This window comes from Pan troglodytes, chromosome 11 (genome assembly GCF_028858775.2).
Source record: "Pan troglodytes isolate AG18354 chromosome 11, NHGRI_mPanTro3-v2.0_pri, whole genome shotgun sequence".
In the NCBI taxonomy this organism is placed as follows: domain Eukaryota; kingdom Metazoa; phylum Chordata; class Mammalia; order Primates; family Hominidae; genus Pan; species Pan troglodytes.
In genome coordinates, this window is record NC_072409.2 from 16578281 (window position 1) to 16596717 (window position 18437).

At 47.9% G+C, this 18437-nt stretch overlaps 1 protein-coding gene across 7 annotated transcripts in view; it reads left to right on the forward strand.

Annotated features, from left to right (window-relative positions):
• TTLL11 (tubulin tyrosine ligase like 11) overlaps positions 1 to 18437 on the forward strand; it is a 278099-nt gene that overhangs the window by 224483 nt on the left and 35179 nt on the right. For 6 of the 7 annotated variants that reach the window (XM_054658398.2, XM_016961590.4, XM_063787531.1 and 3 more), the window contains one exon: positions 8908 to 9014. The exons of the other annotated variant lie outside the window; for it this stretch is intronic. In XM_054658398.2, coding sequence (XP_054514373.1) covers positions 8908 to 9014 — 107 coding nt within the window. The remainder of the gene's footprint in view (positions 1 to 8907; positions 9015 to 18437) is intronic. 7 annotated transcript variants of the gene reach the window in all.

Consider the following 18437-nt stretch of genomic DNA (forward strand, 5'->3'; position numbering starts at 1 on the left):
ACAGCTTTATTCACTAAAATAATTAGAAGTCTTGAGTGGGAAGCCACTTTTGTCAAAGACTTGTCTCCAAAGAAGTTTTATAAATTCTAACTCTAGCCCTCTGCTATTCCTGACAGGATGGTACACAGAAGTATTGGCAGGAATTTTGCCGTTTCAGTACACCTGAAGTAGTATTTTTGCATGGTGACTTTGAGAAGGGCTTTGCGTTAGTTTCAGGAGGTAGGGCAGGGTAGGGGAGGGAAGCCCAGTGGAAAGAGGACAGGCTTTGGGATCAGACAGGTCTGGCTTCAGAGCCAAGCACATTACTTCATAGCTGTGTAGCTTTGGATAAATTCCTTATCTTCTCTGCACTCAGTTCTCTCATCTGCAAAATGGGAACAATCATCCCTGCCTTGCAGGATTTGTTATGAGGTTGGGATAATATATCATAAAGCAGCTGGCCTAATGCCTAGTTCATGGGAGCTGCTTGTTCAGTGGGAGTCTTGTGGTTATTATTTCCACCAGGCAGTGGGAATTTTCAAAAAAGTCAATAGGCACATGTTATTATTTGCACTGAAAAGACTGCCTGACATGATACTCTCTGACTCATTTAGGAATTACATTTGGCTTTCAGTAACAGGGAACCATCTACAAATGGCTTAAATAGGAACTTTCTTTCATATAACAGGAACTTTTGCAGTGGGGGTTCTACAGCTGATTAATGACTCCACAGGATGATCCATGTTCCACTTTCTGTCTTTTTGCTCATCCCTCCTAAGTGCATACTTCCACTTCAGGGTTGTCTTATGGTCACAAGAGAGCTGCTCAAAATCCAGCCATCATGGTTGAGTTCCAGGCAGAAAGGGGAAGAAGGGGAGGAAGAAAAAAGGCCTCCACAGATGAATTAGATCCCTTTCAAAAGCTTTCCTGGAAGCTGCCTTTAGTGACTTCCACTTCCATCTTACTGGCTACCACCATCTGCGTAGGAAGCTGGGAAATAGAATTATTCTAACTGTGCATAGTGCTACCCCATTATAGTGAAAAAGAGAAGGAAGAGAACAGATAGGTAGGCAGGCTCTGCCCCTTTGTGATTCCTGGACCTTGTAACATAAGAAAGCAGCTTAGTGACAGAGGCCCCAGGTCATGAGGGCACTTAGGGCACCGTGGAAGTATTTGGGGCCCCGGAGAATTATGAGATTGAGCAAGCTGGGGTGCTTCTCTCAGCATAAGACATCTGTGGGCACAGATCTTTGGAGCAAAGGCAGAAGCTTCCTTGGCCCTCCCCAGCCTTCGCACCATCACACAGAAGACTCAATTCAAGATCAGAGAACATGAAGGAATGGCTTGGCTTCATGTGGATGACATCTTGGGAGTTGCAGAGAACCCTGGTCCTGTGAGATCTGTTCTATCTCAAAGTTATGCTATAAAGGATTATGTCTGGTTTAACCTAACAACTGTTCCTGAGCACCTGGTAGCCATGGGACATTCAAAGGCAAATAATGGGACCCTGCCTGCCCTCAAAGGACTGTCAGTCTAACAGATAGCATGCAGTGAACACATCATCAAATGTAATGTTTTGGTAGAGTCACAGGGCGGTAGCTCATGGACTCCCCAGCAGGGTGGCATTCAGAGTGCTCCAAGTACAGAATGGGGGAGGCTTCCTCTGCCTGGTGGAATCAAAGCAGGCTCCCGAGAGGAGGCAGGGTTTGGACTGGTAAAAGCAGGATTTTTCGAGGCAGCAGGGAGAGCCTGAGAATGGATGGCATGCATAGCCCAAATTTAGAAGTTAGAAAGGCTTATCATCTAGGCTAAATTGCTGGTAGAAATGGAAATGCTTCCTTTTTACTCCTAATAAAGTCCTACCCAAACAGGAGAGAGAGGGGCAGATTCGAGAGAGGGGGAGATTTGAAAAATTGCTTATGGTAAGAATCACCATCTCACTTGCCTACAGGTTAGGCAGGAAGCATCAGCTATCACAGAGGATTGGGGAGACAAGGTCGGGGAGGGAAGGCTGGCTGTGGCAAGCTGGAGAGCACATCCCATGTCTAAAGGAAGGCTGCTCCTGGGCTCATATCACCAGAGCTTTTGATTTTTCAATCCTAAATATCTGTGTAAAATCTCAATACACATCTACAAATGTTGGCAATTTGAAAAATAATTTTAAACACTGTGGATTCAGTGAAAGCATGACTGCCCATAGATACCACTGGTGGGTGACCTCTGGTATGAGAGGAAGGAGGTACCTATTAAGAGGACTGCTATGACTCTTGAAAAGAAAGCAGAATTGAGAATGGCTCTAACCAAGAAGATTCCCAAAATGCTTTCAGATTGGAACCAGGCGAGGTCAAAAATATAGCCACAAATCTGTCTCTATGTGATAGGCTTTATGATTTTTCACCCTTTTGCTCTCCATAATTAAGGGCATTTGCATGAAAACCCAGGTTTTGTGACATTAGGGACAGTTAGGTCCTGCAGCCATCATTCCCAATCAGTGGCCAAACTCATTAGGGAGACATGGTGACCGTGACACTGAGAACCACTTCTTCAAGTGGGGACCAGGCAGCCAGTGCACAGGAACTCAGACTGAGCCCCTCTCCCTGCTCCCTCCCTTCCCAACAAATGTCTGTAGTAATTAAGAATGCAGGAAGAAATGGAGAAAGCATTGCACAACCATTAACAGGTTTTTCTTTTTCTTTTCTTTTCTTTCTTTTTTTTTTTTGAGATGGAGTCTTGCTCTGTTGCCCAGGCTGAAGTACAGTGGTGCAATCTCTGTTCACTGCAACCTCCACCTCCTAGGTTCAAGTAATTCTCCTGTCTCAGCCTCCTGAGTAGCTGGGACTACAGGGGCCCCACCACCATGCCCGGCTAATTTTTGTATTTTTAGTAGAGATGGGGTTTCACCATATTGGTCAGGCTGGTCTTGAACTCCTGACCTCAGGTGATCCACCCGCCTCAGCCTCCCAAAGTGCTGGGATTACAGGCATGAACCACCGCACCCGGCCGGATTTTTCTTTTTCAAATGTGCCAGAAAATCCTAACAGCAACCTAATCATAAAAGATGATATTCTCTGCCTTTAGATTTCTCTGAGTATGTTCAGTCTTGCCGGCTAAATTTAACAGCACGCATTTTCTCTTGCTAACAACCCTTCTCTCTCTCTGTTCCACTTTGGTTTAAATTTTGCTTCATTATGAATTAATAATATTTATGCCATATGTTAAATCGAACCAAGTGCCCTTCTCAGGAGCACTTTGAAAAAGACATATTCACTGGCGAGATATACACTCCTCTCAGCGCTCCCACGCAAATGGCAGAAGTTGAACTTGCTTTTCATCTGTTCTACCCACTCTCTCTCTCCAAGCTCCTTGAAGAGAACTAGAGGGAAGAAAATAATAAACACTCCGATTGAATTTATTTCCAGTGTCCATCTCTCATAATGTGCTGCATAGATCAGCAGTTTTCGGAGTGAATTATGCTAATGCCAGTCTGGCCATATTCTATTTTTCTTTTTCACCAAGAAATGAGAAATAATGAACTGTTCTTCTCTCATCTAGACTTAACTCTCTCTAACCAGCTTTTCATGTCACTTCCTCAGGAGGCACATAATAGTAGTGCATATTACCATGAATTAAGTGCCTCTTTTCTTCTTTCTTTTTTAACATTTTATTTTATAATAATTGCTGGGGTGTGAAGCCACCTTTTTCCCCGAGAAATAGACATTATCTGATTGATTCTTCAGCTTGACAGCTTTCTTGGAGGGAGATGCATTTTTGTCATTCTCCTTCCATTGGATTACTGATTTGGGGGGCATCTATGTAATTCACGAAGGAAAATTTTTACAAACGTGTCCCACATCAGAATTGGACATCAGTTTGCGTATGCTGCATTTTTCATGATGGCAGCCCAGAAATTAAGCAGTTTGCCAAAACCAGGTTTATTTCTAGGAAATGCAGCATCTTCTCTGTATAGTGAGCATTTGCTTCATGTGAGGTTCTCTCACTGGGTGGCTTCTGATCCTGGGCCTCCTTTTGAATGAGGGGAAGGTTTTTCTTCCTTTCCCCTTTCCCCTTCCACTCCCTTTTATCATAAGGAGGTATTAACATGCTTCGTAATGGGTAGCTGCAGGGGGGGCTTTATTCTCTGAGAGGCAACATGGTGTGTTAGAATGTTCTAGAATAGGAACGTAAGGGGCCTTGCTTCCCCCTCTGTCATTAACTCCTCAGTGACTTTGATAATCTCCCCTGCTTCTGTGACAATCCCTTTCCAGCAATATTGCATGCCTTGGATATCAATGGCCTTTCGAAGTCATACATTTTAAACTGGAGTTGTCTTCTTGCCCCCTTAGATGTTTAGGTAGTATGGTTTTTAAAAAATAAATATTGATCATTTGTTAGCTTTCACATTATAGAATCCTCTCCAGAAGAAAAAAAAAGCTTCTTTTCTGCACAGAGAAGGATGAACACAAAAGAAATTCTATAAATAGGATTTTATGGAGTGGAAAAAGTTGGTTCCTAAATTTCCCATGAGATGTCAGTAGTTGTTAAGAGGAAATGAGAATGATCATTTCAAATATTTCTATACTTGGACTCCTAATGAACTTAAATGATTTGTGATTCTCTCCCATCCTATGTGCCCAAATTCCTTTGATTCTGGAAAACAAAAACAAAAGACTATTTCTTCAAACTGGTTCTACATCAGAGAGGAAGGATGGGAACTGCCATTTGCCACTTCCCCATGTGTGCCAGGCACTGAGCTAGTCCTTAAAAGGTCCTTGTATGGTGAGCAGCCTTTTTCTTACTGTGCAAATCGAAATTTCCTAATGTAGACGCAGAGAGCTTCCATGACCTGCACAAGGTTAAGCAGCAAAGCCAAGGTTCAAACTCATGTGCATTTGACTCCAAAGCTCATCTTTTCCATGTACATTTCTAACCTATCCTTTCCTAGAAACTTTTCTGGCTTCTCATGGTACCCTATTTCCTGGACTTTTCTTCCACTGAAGAATTTATCCTTCCACTCATTAGTCATTTGAAGAGCTGCATCCCCAGGCATAAGGGAAAACTGTTCTCAATGATTAAGAGCCACATTTTTACCCCAGACTCTAAGATCACGTACAGTCTCAGAGAACGGTATCCAAGGCCCATTCAGCAATTCATTGCTGTCCAAGCCCAGAATACTGCCTACACAGAGAGGACACAAATAAATTCTCATTCAGTGGATAGATGGATGAAAAATTCATTCCAAAGTCCTGATATCTTGACTGTTGGAGTCATTCATTTCCTGTTTGAGTTTATTGAGAATGTTTGGTAACCACAGGGCAAATCCAAGCACCCTGGTTGCTTAGCCCCAGCCCCATATCCCAAAGCTTGCCACAGGAGTGCTTTAGAGGCTCCACCCCTTCTGGTCCCTGGCCTGAGACCTGGTTTCTTGATTCCTGAATCCCTCCTGCAGCCCTGGACTGGGCCACCTCCCCACAGCTCCCAAGCCCACTACTCTATCTTCCAAGGATGGACTAGATGTGAATTCCGGCTGTGTGACCTTGGGCAAGTCACGTCCCATCTCTTGAGCCTCAGCATACGCTTCATTGAAATGGGATCAGGAATACCACCCTCAAGGAATGGTTAAAATCCAGAGAGCTGATGAGCAAGAAAAGCCCTAGCATACAGATAGTGCCCAAGAAATGCCTACAGAATCAAGATTCTTTTAAGGCATTTGCATTTCCTGCCTACCGCAGCCAGCATGGATCCCTCCTCTGTCCCAGTAGCAGATGTTGCAATCAACTATATTTGCAGGCATCACTAGGGAGGAAGAGTTACCTTGGAAAGGGAATAAACGGAGAATTTCTTTGGTAAATTACGGCTCCTGCTAAAGCTTTGACACTTCTATTTTCTACCTGTCAGAAAAAAAACGACTATATACGAGTGGTCAGTTTGGTTTCCCTTTTAATACTCCATTAACCCACAGAGCAAGCTAGGCAGCGCTCCTGACTTGTGGAAGAGCAGGTAGCCCAGAGGACACTGATATGATAATTAGAGGACACTGTGGCTGTTCCTAATGAAGCTTTGTAAATTAGCAATGCAGGCTGTTCGAATACCCTGGGAGAGACTGGAACATCGTCCCCCACAGAACCCAGTAGATAGCCGTCTTGGTGACAAGTGATGTGAAAACCTCTGCGTCCATTGACATGTGGTTACTGGGGCTCAATAACTGTGTGCTGATGTGCTTTGAAGTCTGCCACCGTGACTCGTGATTGAAATACGGAGCAGGAGCCCAGGAGGAAGCAGGATGTGCATTGATGGCCTGGGAAATACAGGCGGGAAGAAAGAAAGGGAGGAGGGAGGAAGGGGGCAAGAAAGTGTGCTGACACACAAGGAGCACCAGGCTTGTCTGGGCACCATGTGGGGCACACGCCCAGCCACTGTCATTAGGGGTGTGCTTGGGTTTGGAGAGGGGCCTCTGATGCCCAAACCCTGCTTGCCAATCAACCCCTCCCCTGTCCGGTCCCTAACAGAGCTATTCACACAGGGGATAATGACAAATGGGAAATCAAAGAGCCACTTCATCATTAGCTGAGGCAGTGGATGTGGATTCGTTTGAAAAGTTGAAAGCAGCATTGAATGTAGTTCAGCCAACCTGACAGCTGGCCCAGAGGCCTAGCTTTCAGGATTCCCTGGACAAATCCAGCCTGCCTTGGGACAGGCCTCCCAGCACGATCCTGTCCAGGACAGGGATGCACCTGGACAAGCCAAGGGCTGCTTCCAGTCTGAAGAGAGAGCCCAAGCCCTGTACACAGATATTCCAACTGGTGTACTCCATTTCTCCAGAACAGGCAGGGTCACTCACTGAAAGGTTGGCTCCAGGCAGCCTCTGGGGTGAGATGGCTCTAGATCTAGAGGAAGAAAAGGGAAAAGGGGGAGAGAGTTGGGGAAGGGAACTCACAATTGCTGTGGGCCTACCAGGTGACAGGCACCAGGCTGGGTTCTTGGCATGTACTCACAACCGTGTGGGCAGGTATTATCATCTTCATTTTAGAGCCCAAGAAATAAAAGCACAGAAGGTTTAAGTAAATTCCCCACAGTCACACAGCTAGAAAAGATTCCAGTCAGGATTTAAATCCTAATCTGTCTGATGCCTAAATCATGCTCTTTTTGGCATACCAGACTGCCCTCCCCTCCACATTTCCAGACCAAAAAAAAAAAAAAGCTGGGGAGGGGTAGGAGGATTCTAAACACCCCTGCTGTGGCATGGACAGGGAGCACCAATGCTGACATCAGACTGAAAACCTGGTTACTGTGGCCTCCCTGCACCTAAACAAGTGGAGCATCCAAAGCTCAGAGGCCCGCCCCCCACAATCCTCCTGTCAATTCCAGGTGACTCCCCTAAAGTCAGGAACAAGGAACCTCCCCAGCAATGCTGTGTCAGCCCACACAGAGCAGCAAGGACCCAGCCTGTGCTGTTCTGCTTTATAAATCTGGGGCTTAGTGTGGCTGATTCAGGGCTTATGTAGAATCTTCAGGTGACAGATTGAGATGGGTAAAGTACAGAAGCCTTGAGCCCTTGTCCATAGATGTGTCCTCAGGGACTCATCTGGTGAGCATTTCCAGTGGGAAATTGCTTCTGGACAGTAGTGATGGCTTCAGCCTGTACTGTTGACATGCTGTCATCCTTGGGTCATCTGAGCATGACACCGTCAGCTGCCTGGACACTCCAGGAGAGGGCAGTGCCGAGGGCCTAGCTTCCCCTCCTCCTTCTGGAGACTAAGAGATAGGAAGATGAGGACACGTTGCTGGGGGTATTTCTTGACATGGGGAGTTCGTTCTCTTTTGGAGCAAGCAGGGACCCACATTGCTGTGTAAGGTCAGGCTGACACACAATGACTATAATAAAGACCACCTGTTTTATAGATGAGGACACTGAGACTCAGAAAGGTGAAATGTTTTAACCAGGGCCATGCAGCTTCCAAATGGCAGAGCCAGGCTACAACTCAAGACTTGCTCTCCTGGCCAGGCACAGTGGCTCACGCCTGTAATCCCAGCACTTGGGGAGGCCGAGGCAGGCGGATCACCTGAGATCAGGAGTTCGAGACCAGCCTGGCCAACATGGCAAAACTCCGTCTCTACTAAAAATATAAAAATTAGCTGGGCACCTGTAATCCCAGCTACTCAGGGGACAGACGTAGGGAGAACTGCTTGAACCCAGGAGGCAGAGGTTGCAGTGAGCCAAGATTACAATACTGCACTCCAACCTGGATGACAGAGCAAGACTCTGTATCCAAAAAAAAAAAAAAAAGACTTGCCTTGCTTTTCTAAAGTTCTTGCTCTTTCCAGCCTGTTAGACCCATAACTAACCAAATGGCTGAACTTACAGGAACCCGAGGATCTAACCTCACTTACATCACTGCCTTCTCTCCCATGGCTCCATGCCAGTCACCCTGCAGTAGTTCCAGCTGTGGTAAGGGAGGACATTCCAGGCCCGGAACACAATCCAAACAAAGACAATGTCAGTCGGTTCAGGCTGCTAGAACAAAAATGCCACAGCCTCAGTGGCTTAAACAACAAACATTTATTTCTCATGGTTCTGGAGGCTGGGAAGACCAAGATCAAGGTGCTGGTAGATCTGGTGTCTGGTGAGGACCCAATTCCTGGTTTGCAGACGGCTCCCTTCTTCTATGTTCACATGGTGGAGAGTAGAGAGGAGGCAGGCTCTCTAGTGTCTCTTCCTAGAAGAGCACTACTCCCATTCCCAAGGGCTCCACCCTCATGACCTAATCACCTGTCAGAGGCCCCACCTCCTAACACCGTCACATTGGAGGGATAGGATTTCAACCTATGGATTTGGGGAGGACAAACATTCAGTCCCTAACAGGAGTGGAGGAGAGATAGACAGGACAGGTTTCAGGCTGGCAGTGACATGTCACTTCCCATTGTTGGCAGGAGCTGCAAACTCAGCAGCAGCAGCCTGTCCATGGCTGCCGTGGACATCCTCTACATTGACATCACACGGAGGTGGAACTCCATGACCCTGGACCAGCGGGACTCAGGTACTTGACAAACGCCTCTGCCATGGCCTGTGGGGGTCCTGACAGGCATGGGTGGTATATTTTCTGTTCCTTCTTGTCAAGGGTTCAGATGGGGGAAGAAGATGATGCCATCAGATCTAGACATCATCCCAGGGATTGAGCTGAATTTAAATGCTGGAGCACTGTCTGCTACAAATTCTCATACCACCGTTAGCATTCCTTGCCTTTGCTTAAGGCTCAGATTCCATCTATACTGGGAACACTCAGTTATTCATTCATTTGTTCACCCCTCACACACATTTCCTGAGCATATGCTGGGCCCAGCCTTGGGTGGGCTGGAGGGTATAGTGCTTGGTTCTCGTCCTGAAAGAATTCACTGTAGCATTGGGAGGCAGATGAGAAAATGACGCTAGGTAGTAGGATGCCTGGCTGGGAGGGAGAGAAGCTCAGAGAAGCTATCCGGGAACTCAGCAGAGGAGCTCCTCATCCAGGGAGGGCCAAGGAAGACTTCAGGAGAAGGGTGTATGGGATCAGCTGGTGAACAGGGCTGGGCCAGACACTCTGGCAGGGCTATTGCCCGGCCGTGGCCTGGACACAGGAGAGGCTGTTGAGCTTAGACCATACCAAGTAGCCCAGATGGGCTGGAGCAAAAAGGGATGTGTGAGAAGGGGTAGAGATGGGGTTATGGGAGCTGTCAAAGCCTTGAATGCCACACAAGAAAATTTGATCTTGATCCTCTAGGTTCTGTGGTGAAGGGTTCTGTGAGAAGAACCCACCTTTAGGTGAATGAGTTTCCTATCTTTTTTCTCACAGAGGGTGTTTCTCTCTCTCTCTTTTGTTTTTTGTTTGTTTTTGAGACGGAGTCTCACTCTGTTGCCCAGGCTGGAGTGGTTGCAGTGGCACGATCTCAGCTCACTGCAACCTCTGCCTCCCAGGTTCAAGCAGTTATCCTGCCTCAGCCTCCCAAGTATCTGGGATTACAGGTGCAAGCCACCATGCCCGGCTAATTTTGTATTTTTTTTTTTTTCAGTAGAGTCAGGGTTTCACCATGTTGGCCAGGCTGGTCTTGAACTCCTGAGCTCGAGTGATCCGCCTGTCTTGGCTTCCCAAAGTGCTGAGATTACAGGCGTGAGCCACTGCGCCCAGCCCAGAGGGTGTTTTTCTAAAAAAATTATAATAACCATAACTGATATTTGTACAGCTCATCACAAAACTTCAAGGTCCTTTCATGCATATTTCCTCATTAAATGTCCCGGTGAACCAGTGCAGTAGGCATTATGAGTCTCATTTCACAGACGAGTAAACTGTAGCTCAGGTGACATAGATCACACAGGAACTGTGAGCCCGCAGCACCCTGGCACCCACGCCACCCCCTTTTCTGGCTGCCTCCCTCCAAAAGGGACGCACAGAAGGGAGGCACCGGGTCGTGAGGAGTGGGGCAGCTTGCTGCTGTGAGTCTGTGGAGAGGACATGAAGTCAGGTTGGGAGATCCAGATTAGAATTGTTTATGCCATTTCCTGCCCATGTCAGCTTGAAAAGTCATTCCACCTCCTTATCTCCAGTTCCTCGTCTGTAAAATGGCGCCAACAATCCCTGCTCTCCAGGGTGGCTCTGAGGTCTTTGGAGTCCTCGCTGATGGTGCAAGGCAGTTTATCTTATTAGTGGACACCCCTTGGGGAGAATCCTGGGGGCAGTCTGCCTGGCAGCTGCTGCACCCCTAGCCAATCCTGCCCTACACCCACGTGGGCCAGAAACTTCCCAACTACAGAGATGCAGCTGGTCCTTCCTGCAGGGCACTGGCGCTCAGACATCATTTGCTGTTTGGCTTTGTGTTTAATAATGATGCTCCTGGCTGCCAGTTCTTGGCCAATTCTTATATGCCAAGCACTCTGCAGGCACTTTACATGTGCAGCACCGGCTAGAATTCTCCTAGAGGTAGATATGATTATCTCCATTGTGCAGAGGAGGAAACTGAGGCCTAGAGAGGCATGGCTGGTGGATAAGGTTCAAACACCAATCCACCCGAGCCCGTTCCAGGTTGCCTTCTCCTACTCACTGGTCCTAGAGTGAGATGACCACCGAGCTCCCTGCAGCTCCCCTTTCTTTAAGTCAAAAGCAAAACCCAGGAAATAGCAACAGTCATTGAATCAACAAGGTGAGTGCCTCTATCGCATCTCTGCAGTTGGCAGCTCCCTTACAGCCCTCCCTGGCAACCAGGAGAGGCGTGAGATGGAGCGTCTTCGGGAGAAGTAGGCAGATTAATTATCATTTCGAGGACTGAGAGTGCTCATGTGACAGTCGAGCAGCGGCACTTTCTGCTGACACCTTCAGAAAGCAAAGAAGTGTTTGCTCTGTGAGCTGAATGTGGGGAGTCATCCAGGATCCCACGGAGGGGGCCAGATGAGGGGGTGGGGGTGGCAGTGGAATTATTAAATATTGAAATTGATCAGGAGTAGCAGCAGGAAGCTATTTATCATGTTTTATTGCTGCAAACTAGCATTACCATCTGGCCCATTGTTAATTCTGAGTAGTTTTTCATGTTTTGTTTGCCTCTTAAATTGCTCCCGGTAAGCGGAATCCACGGGGGCTGTCCGCAATTCAAGCTCCGGTGAGGTTTTCTGGGGTCTGCCAGGGTCTCTGTATTCTGCTGACCAAGCTATGGAAATGAGAAAAATACTTATTTTTAGCACAAAGCAAATTCAGGGCTGGGATCTCCCAGGCCCTTCGCCAGACCTCAGCCCCTGACTAGGTGGAATAGTCATCACCAGGTGGAATAGTAGTAACAGCAGTTTTGAGATTACTTCACTTGTGCATATATCGCTGCAAATTCTCACACCAGGCCTTCGAGGTGGGCAACAGCACCCCTTTTTACAGATGAGTACCCTAAGGTTCCAAGAGCAAAAGTGACTTGTCTAAACTCCCACAGCCAGGGAGCAGCAAAAGAAGGCAAGATTTGAACTCAGGCCTCCTACCTCCTCACCCAGGGTGCTCTCCCCCCATCCAGGGCTACACCAAGCAGTGCTTGTTCACTTAAGTGATACAGAGGGGGCAGGGCTGGTGAAACAGGAGTCAGAGGGGACGGCAGCAGCAGGAGGATAAAAGTCAACTCACAGGGCCTGCTGGGAGGACAGAACTGGAGCAGAGAGGGTGCCTGTCCAACCTCCTGTCTCCCTTTCCTCCGTCCTCTGAGTTTTCCTCACTCCTGGAAGGCAATAGCAGGGCCTGGGGGTCTAGGAAGTGGGCCTGGGCATGAAAGCCACACATGGGAAGCCTTCTGTGCCTGTGGTCTCAGGAGCCACTGCTGGTGCCAGCCAGGGCCCAGTTCTTGCCTCCTTCTCAAGGCTGGTCCAAGCCCCTGATTCTCAAGGAGAGGGGCATCTGGAGACAGCCACCTTCTTAGGACCGTTCAGGAAGCTACTGAGTAGCAAAAGGAGAAGTCTGTGGTTAAGTGGTCGTTCTTCCTTTTGCCAAGTGTCAGCAGAAAGACCAGAGGGTCTTCTTTTCTTCCCTCCATGGTGTGGATCCAAGGGGTTTGAGGCCCTCAGATCCAGTTAGGTACTGGCTGGAGGTGTGGGTGCCATGCTGAGGGAGACGGCTTTCCCCATCCCACAGCTGCTGGGGGCTGAAAAGAAAGAAGCCTGTGAAGAATGATAGAGCCTGGGTTCTCACGCTCAAAGAACACGTACTCATTCATTCATTCATCCATTCAACTAACAGCTAGTGAATGTGTTACCAGGTATTGTGCCCTGCAGGGATATAAAGATAAATTAGGTACAGATCCTAGCCTCTTAAGGAAAAAAAAAGAGACCATTTACTGAACATTTATGTGAGACAAAAATAAAAAATGCTTGCTAAGAATTACCTCATTTACTTCTCACACCATCCTATGAGGTAAGCATTGTTATTCCCATTCAACAGATGGAAAACCTGAGCCTCAAAGAGGTGAAATTACACAGACACGTCAAGTATTACAGTGGGGGCCAGTAGCAGTGGCTCATGCCTGTAGTCCCAGCACTTTGGGAGGCTGAGATGGGAGGACTACTTGAGGCTAGGAGTTCGAGACCAACCTGGGCAACATAGCAAGGCCCCATCTCTATAAAAAAACTTAAAAATTCACCAGGCATGATGGCACTTGCCTATAGTCCCAGCGACTTGGGAAGCTGAGGCAGGAGGATTGCTTGCACCCAAGAGTTCAAGGCTGCAGTGAGCTGCAATTGTGCCACTGCACTCCAGCCTGGGTGACGGAGAGAGATCCTGCCTCTAAAAAATATATTACAGTGGGGACCCTAGTATTTGAATAAAAACCAGTCTAACTTCAGTGTCTGCTGCCCTTTCCATTATACCCAGTGCTCTCAGTCACAAATGAATATGACATACAGTTGACGATTGCAATAGTATATGACCAGAGCTATCATGGGGGGAAGCAACAGAGGAAGGTCGCGGTGAGGGTTAAGATAGAACGCATACAAGGCACGTAGCATGCTGTGACCCAGAAAAGCCACCCACTGTGCATTCTGTATCCTCGAGGGCCTAGCACATGGCCTAGAACATGCAAAGCATCTCGCCCAGTGCCCAGTTAATGTTTGATGAGTGGACAAATGCAAAAATAAAAGATGCCCTGCATCCTCAAAGCAGGGAATCCTGAGTGTGAGAACCGTGGCTCAGAGTAGAGGTGGTCTCTTTGACAGGGTCTCCCTCCCCTCCTCTGAATGCCCAGTTGGACTGGATCATCACCCATACCCAGTGCCTGCTGTGTCAAAGTGCTAAAGCATCTTCCCCTCTCCTGAAGCCAGCCAGACCTTCCTTCTGCCGTTATAAGACTTTGGTGCCCACTGAAGGGGTTAACCGGATCCCTGATGCTTGAGACCTTTAAGAACAAAAATAACCTGCAAAAGGAGACCTTGCTATTGAAATGGAGAAGAAAAAATGGTGCTTAAAATAATTAGGAAAAAAATAAAAACTAGTGAGAAAAAGCATGCACATGATGAAATCTAAAACTCAAATAATCCGTTTAAATAAGTTTGCTTTTGATTGTTTGTTTTGTGTTTTATTAGACCTCAGGTGCATAGAATTAGATTAGCCATCACCCATCACCCCGGGTTCATGAGACACTTCCATCATGATCCACGCGTAACCTACTTTTATTTAGTTAGCTTTTTAAATTAGCTATTTTTAATAATGGAATAAGCATCCGCAAACTCACCACTCAAAACAAAAGCTAGAATTTGACAGTGACCTACATCTAATATGTGGCTCTCCCCACCTAAGGAACCCCCCGTCTGCACCCTGGGTTCATCATTCCCCAAATGGGCTTGTCTTCACCTCTGTCAGAATGTCAATGGCTCTTCAAGAGCTGGATGGAATTTAGTAACATGTAGCTTATGCTCTCCAGCATGCCAATGTTAATCGTCATTTAAAAAAAAGATAAGAATTTTAATTTTCACTTCTAGAATTTCCAGCAGGACACAGAACTCTAAATGAGGATGTTATCAGCAAAACTGGGATGTCGAAGCCCTCGAGTAGCCCTCTCATTGCCCAGAATCAAATAAAGAAACAAATTTGTCAGTGAAGATGCATTTATTTCATGTAAATTGCACTCAGGAGGTCCTTCTTATCATGGAGACTTTGCCCTCAGCTCTTTCCAGAGTGAAATTTCACATCTCCGTAGTAGGAGATGAGGACAGCATCAAGATTAGGCAATTAAAGGCAAAATCATGGTGTCAGCTGTGAGAGACAAACATTTTACTCGCAAAGGTAACATTTGAGCTGGGCAACCAAGAATCTTGTCCTGGTCCTAACAAAAGACCAACATCTGGGGGCTTCTGAACTTTGTTTACTTCAAAGCCAGATGTTTTTGCTATTTTAAGATATAAGCTAAAGGTCCCTTTCAGTAACCAAAGGGAACATGAGAGCAAAGGAAGAAAAAACTGACTGTGGAGTCTTCCCCACGTCCCCTTCCCATGAGAGCTCAAACACCACACACCCCTTGCTTGGAGAGGGAGATCTAAGAATGGCATTGTTTATTATCTGACATATGCTGAGTGCTCTTTGACCAAAATAAGAAACATTTCTTCCACTGCTTGATGAGCTACATGCCTGCCTCCTGAGCTATGTGCCCAGCTCCGGGGGCTGCCTTGGGTTGACTTGCTATATACCCAAAGCCACAGTCTCCAGAATCAGACAAACTGGGCTTTCAATCTGCGCTTGGTCACTTGCTAGCTAACCTCAGGGAAGTTAGGCAACTTCCTCCAAGCCTCAAGTTCATCATGTGTAAAGTGGAGATAATAATGGTGCCTGCCTCCTGGAAACATTGGGATGGATGAAATGAAACAAAACACGGAAAGCGCTCAGGGCCATGTCTGCCTGTGGAAAATGCTCAGGAAGCGGGTCTGCCCCTAGTGTGATCCCATTGCTCCTACTGCACTACTTTCTCGGGAAGTGCTTCTGGGGCACCTACCCCTGCCAGCTGCTCTGCAGGTGCTGGGGACAGAGATGGGAAGAAGGGCCTGCCTCACAGCCAGATGAGAGGGTCAGGACGTGGCCGCAACAGACTCTCCCTTGGTGGCTGACAGAGTGCCAGGCCCTCCTCATCCCACCCTGGCGACAGTGGGGACAGTGAGGCTGGGGAAGACAGAGGAAATGTGGTGCTGGCAGCCTTGTCCATGGCTGTGTGAAGCAGGAGCCCTGCCTGCTCCCATCACTTACAGGCCTGTGCCGGCCCCCAGCTGCCTGCAGTCACTGGTCTCACAATTCCAACCCCAGGGGAGAACATTGGCGCATTTCAGGGCCTTGAGAGCTGGACCCCTGTCCACTCTGCATCCCCACTCATCACTAGCCTCACACTCACTCCAGCCAGAATGGCCGGCCCCCTCAGGCCCCCACCTCTGCAGGAACCCCCTCTCCTTGCTCACCACCACCCCCCAGGTCCCCTCCCTCACAGAGCCTCCCCCAGTGCTCAGGCTGGGCCCAGTACCGTCTCACCTGCTCCGCAGCACCCAGCGCTGCCCTTAACCACAGCACACATTGAGTACTGTGAAAGGGCCTGGACATCTGCCCCCGACATGAGGCCAACATCCAGGAAACAGAGCTGTTCCCGCCTGCATGAGGCCAAGCACTGAGACTGGCATCTAGCAGGTGCCCGGCTACACATGTCCCATGGACCAGGGCTCAGCCGCGGCAACCCACCAATCCCATGGGTGTCTGAGCCTCATGACCATCTCTCAGCAAAATCCCTCAGTCACCGACTGCGAGTCATCTGACGCCTCTGCTCACATCGGCTGGAGTAAGCCCCAGCTGAAATGTATTTGGTTAACGATGCACTGAAATATTGAAGAGTATTTTCATTTGGAATGTTGAGCGCAGTCTCCTTTATACATAAACATGGCTTGCCCCCTCCCCCTCAAATACAGGAGGCCTGGGATAAGTAGGCCAGTTTCACGCAGCGCCTCGTGCGAGGTGTCTGGCACGAACGACGTTCTTCAGCCTTGAAATTATCTCGCAGTCAGATGGGCCTCTCTGGATGTGTGCCCTACACGCTTACAAAATAGTTGGCGTCAGAATTATTTTTAATAAAAGCAAGTGAGCCAGCAGAGATGCCGGCTCAACCTCCCCCTCGCTCACCCAGACCCTGATCTCCCAGGCCTGCTAAAGCCACTTCTGTACCTGTAGTGCCGCCAGACGAGGTGGGGTCACACCCGCTGCCCCTTTGTCGGGCGAGTGCCTGTCCTTCCTCATCCTCAGTCACCTTGAGGGTGGAGAGAATAGGATCTCTGCCCATCGTCTGGCCCCACCCCCCAAAAACAGACAAAGTGGGGAAAGCTGAGTTCTTTTTGATGTAGGCCTCCCCTCTCCCTACACTTGTTGCCCACCATCCCCAGATCTTGCAGGAACAGCAGCCGCAGGATCCAGTGTTGTGTAGAAAGCTGGCAGCTGAGTTAGACAGGCCGGGTTTCAATACTCTGCTACCTGCCATCGGGAAGCCCTGAGAGGGGGCACTGCACCTCTGGGAGCCTCAGTGTCCTTTGAAATGGGGCAATGACATCTACCTTGGGGCACTGCCAGGATTTAGTGATAAAGTATGCACCTGGCCCAAACAGTAGCTTTTTCTGTGTCTAACCACCACCATCCTTCCTGGTGGGTGTGTGTGTCACAGATTACAAACCGTTTCCAAAGTCACTTGTCCACACAGTGCACACACTCCCAGTGAGCTCTACCATGACCCTATATACAGAGGAGGAAACCAAGGCTCAGAGGGCTAGAAACAGCTCCACAGGCAGGCAGGGGCAGAACAGGGGCCGGCCCCAAGTCTCAGTCCTGGTCTGCCTTGCGCAGTGATAACTGTCACAGGCACATGAAGATGTGAGCCCCGTCCTGGCCCTCAAATTCTCCCAGGCCTGAGAATTGGGCAGAGCTGTGTTTAGTAGGATGGTCTGGCCCTTGGTCTTGGCTAAGCCTGGCGTTAACAACAACAGCATGTCCAGGGAGCTCTCGGGGCTGTGAGGGCTTCCCCCCACCACTCCTCTCATCCATCCGTTCCTCCCACGGCCTGGAGCAGGCAGTAAATTGTTTGCACACACTTTATTGTTGCAAAACACAGCACTCAGTGCTCCCAACTGCACTGAGGGGAGGAATTTCTCTTATTCCAGATTCAGAGCTGTGGAAATAAGGATGGGACGGGTTAGGGGCCACCTCCAATAGCCCCTGCAGTGCTCAGGCTGAGACCCAGGTCTCCTGACTGTATCTTCTCCAGCAGGCTCTCTCCTAATGCAACTGCCGGTGATTGACGCCAACACCAGCTACATTTATCAAGCACCTAACACAGGCCAGGTGCTGTAAAAGCCTTTTTTAAAAAATTAATAGGCTTAATATTTTTAGAACATATAGTTACAGAAAAAATTGAGCAGATAGTACAGAATTCCCATGCACTCTCCCATTCCCATGCACACAGTTTCCTTATAACACCATCTTGCATGATTGTGCTGTTATAATTAATGGAAAAACCTTGGTATATTATGATCGACTCAAGTCTGTAGTTTGCATTAAGGTTCACTCTTTGTGTTGTACAGTTCTGTGGGATTTGACATTTGACAAATGTAGCCACCATTACAGTGTAATACAGAATAGTTTCACTGCCCTAAAAATTCCCTGTGCTCCCCCTGTTCAGCCCTCCCCTCCGTGAGCCCCTGATCTTTTTACTCTCTATAGTTTAGCCTTTTTCAGAAAGTCATATTGTTGGAATCATATCGTATCTAGCCTTTTCAGACTGGCTCTTTTCACTTAACAATATGCATTTAAGGTTTCTCCATGTCTTTTATGGCTTGCCAGCTCATTTCTTTTTATCTCTGAATAATAGTCCATTGAACAGATATGCCACAGTTCGTCTATTCACTTACTGAGATACACCTTGCTTGCTTCTAGTTTTTGGCAATCATAATTAAAGCTACT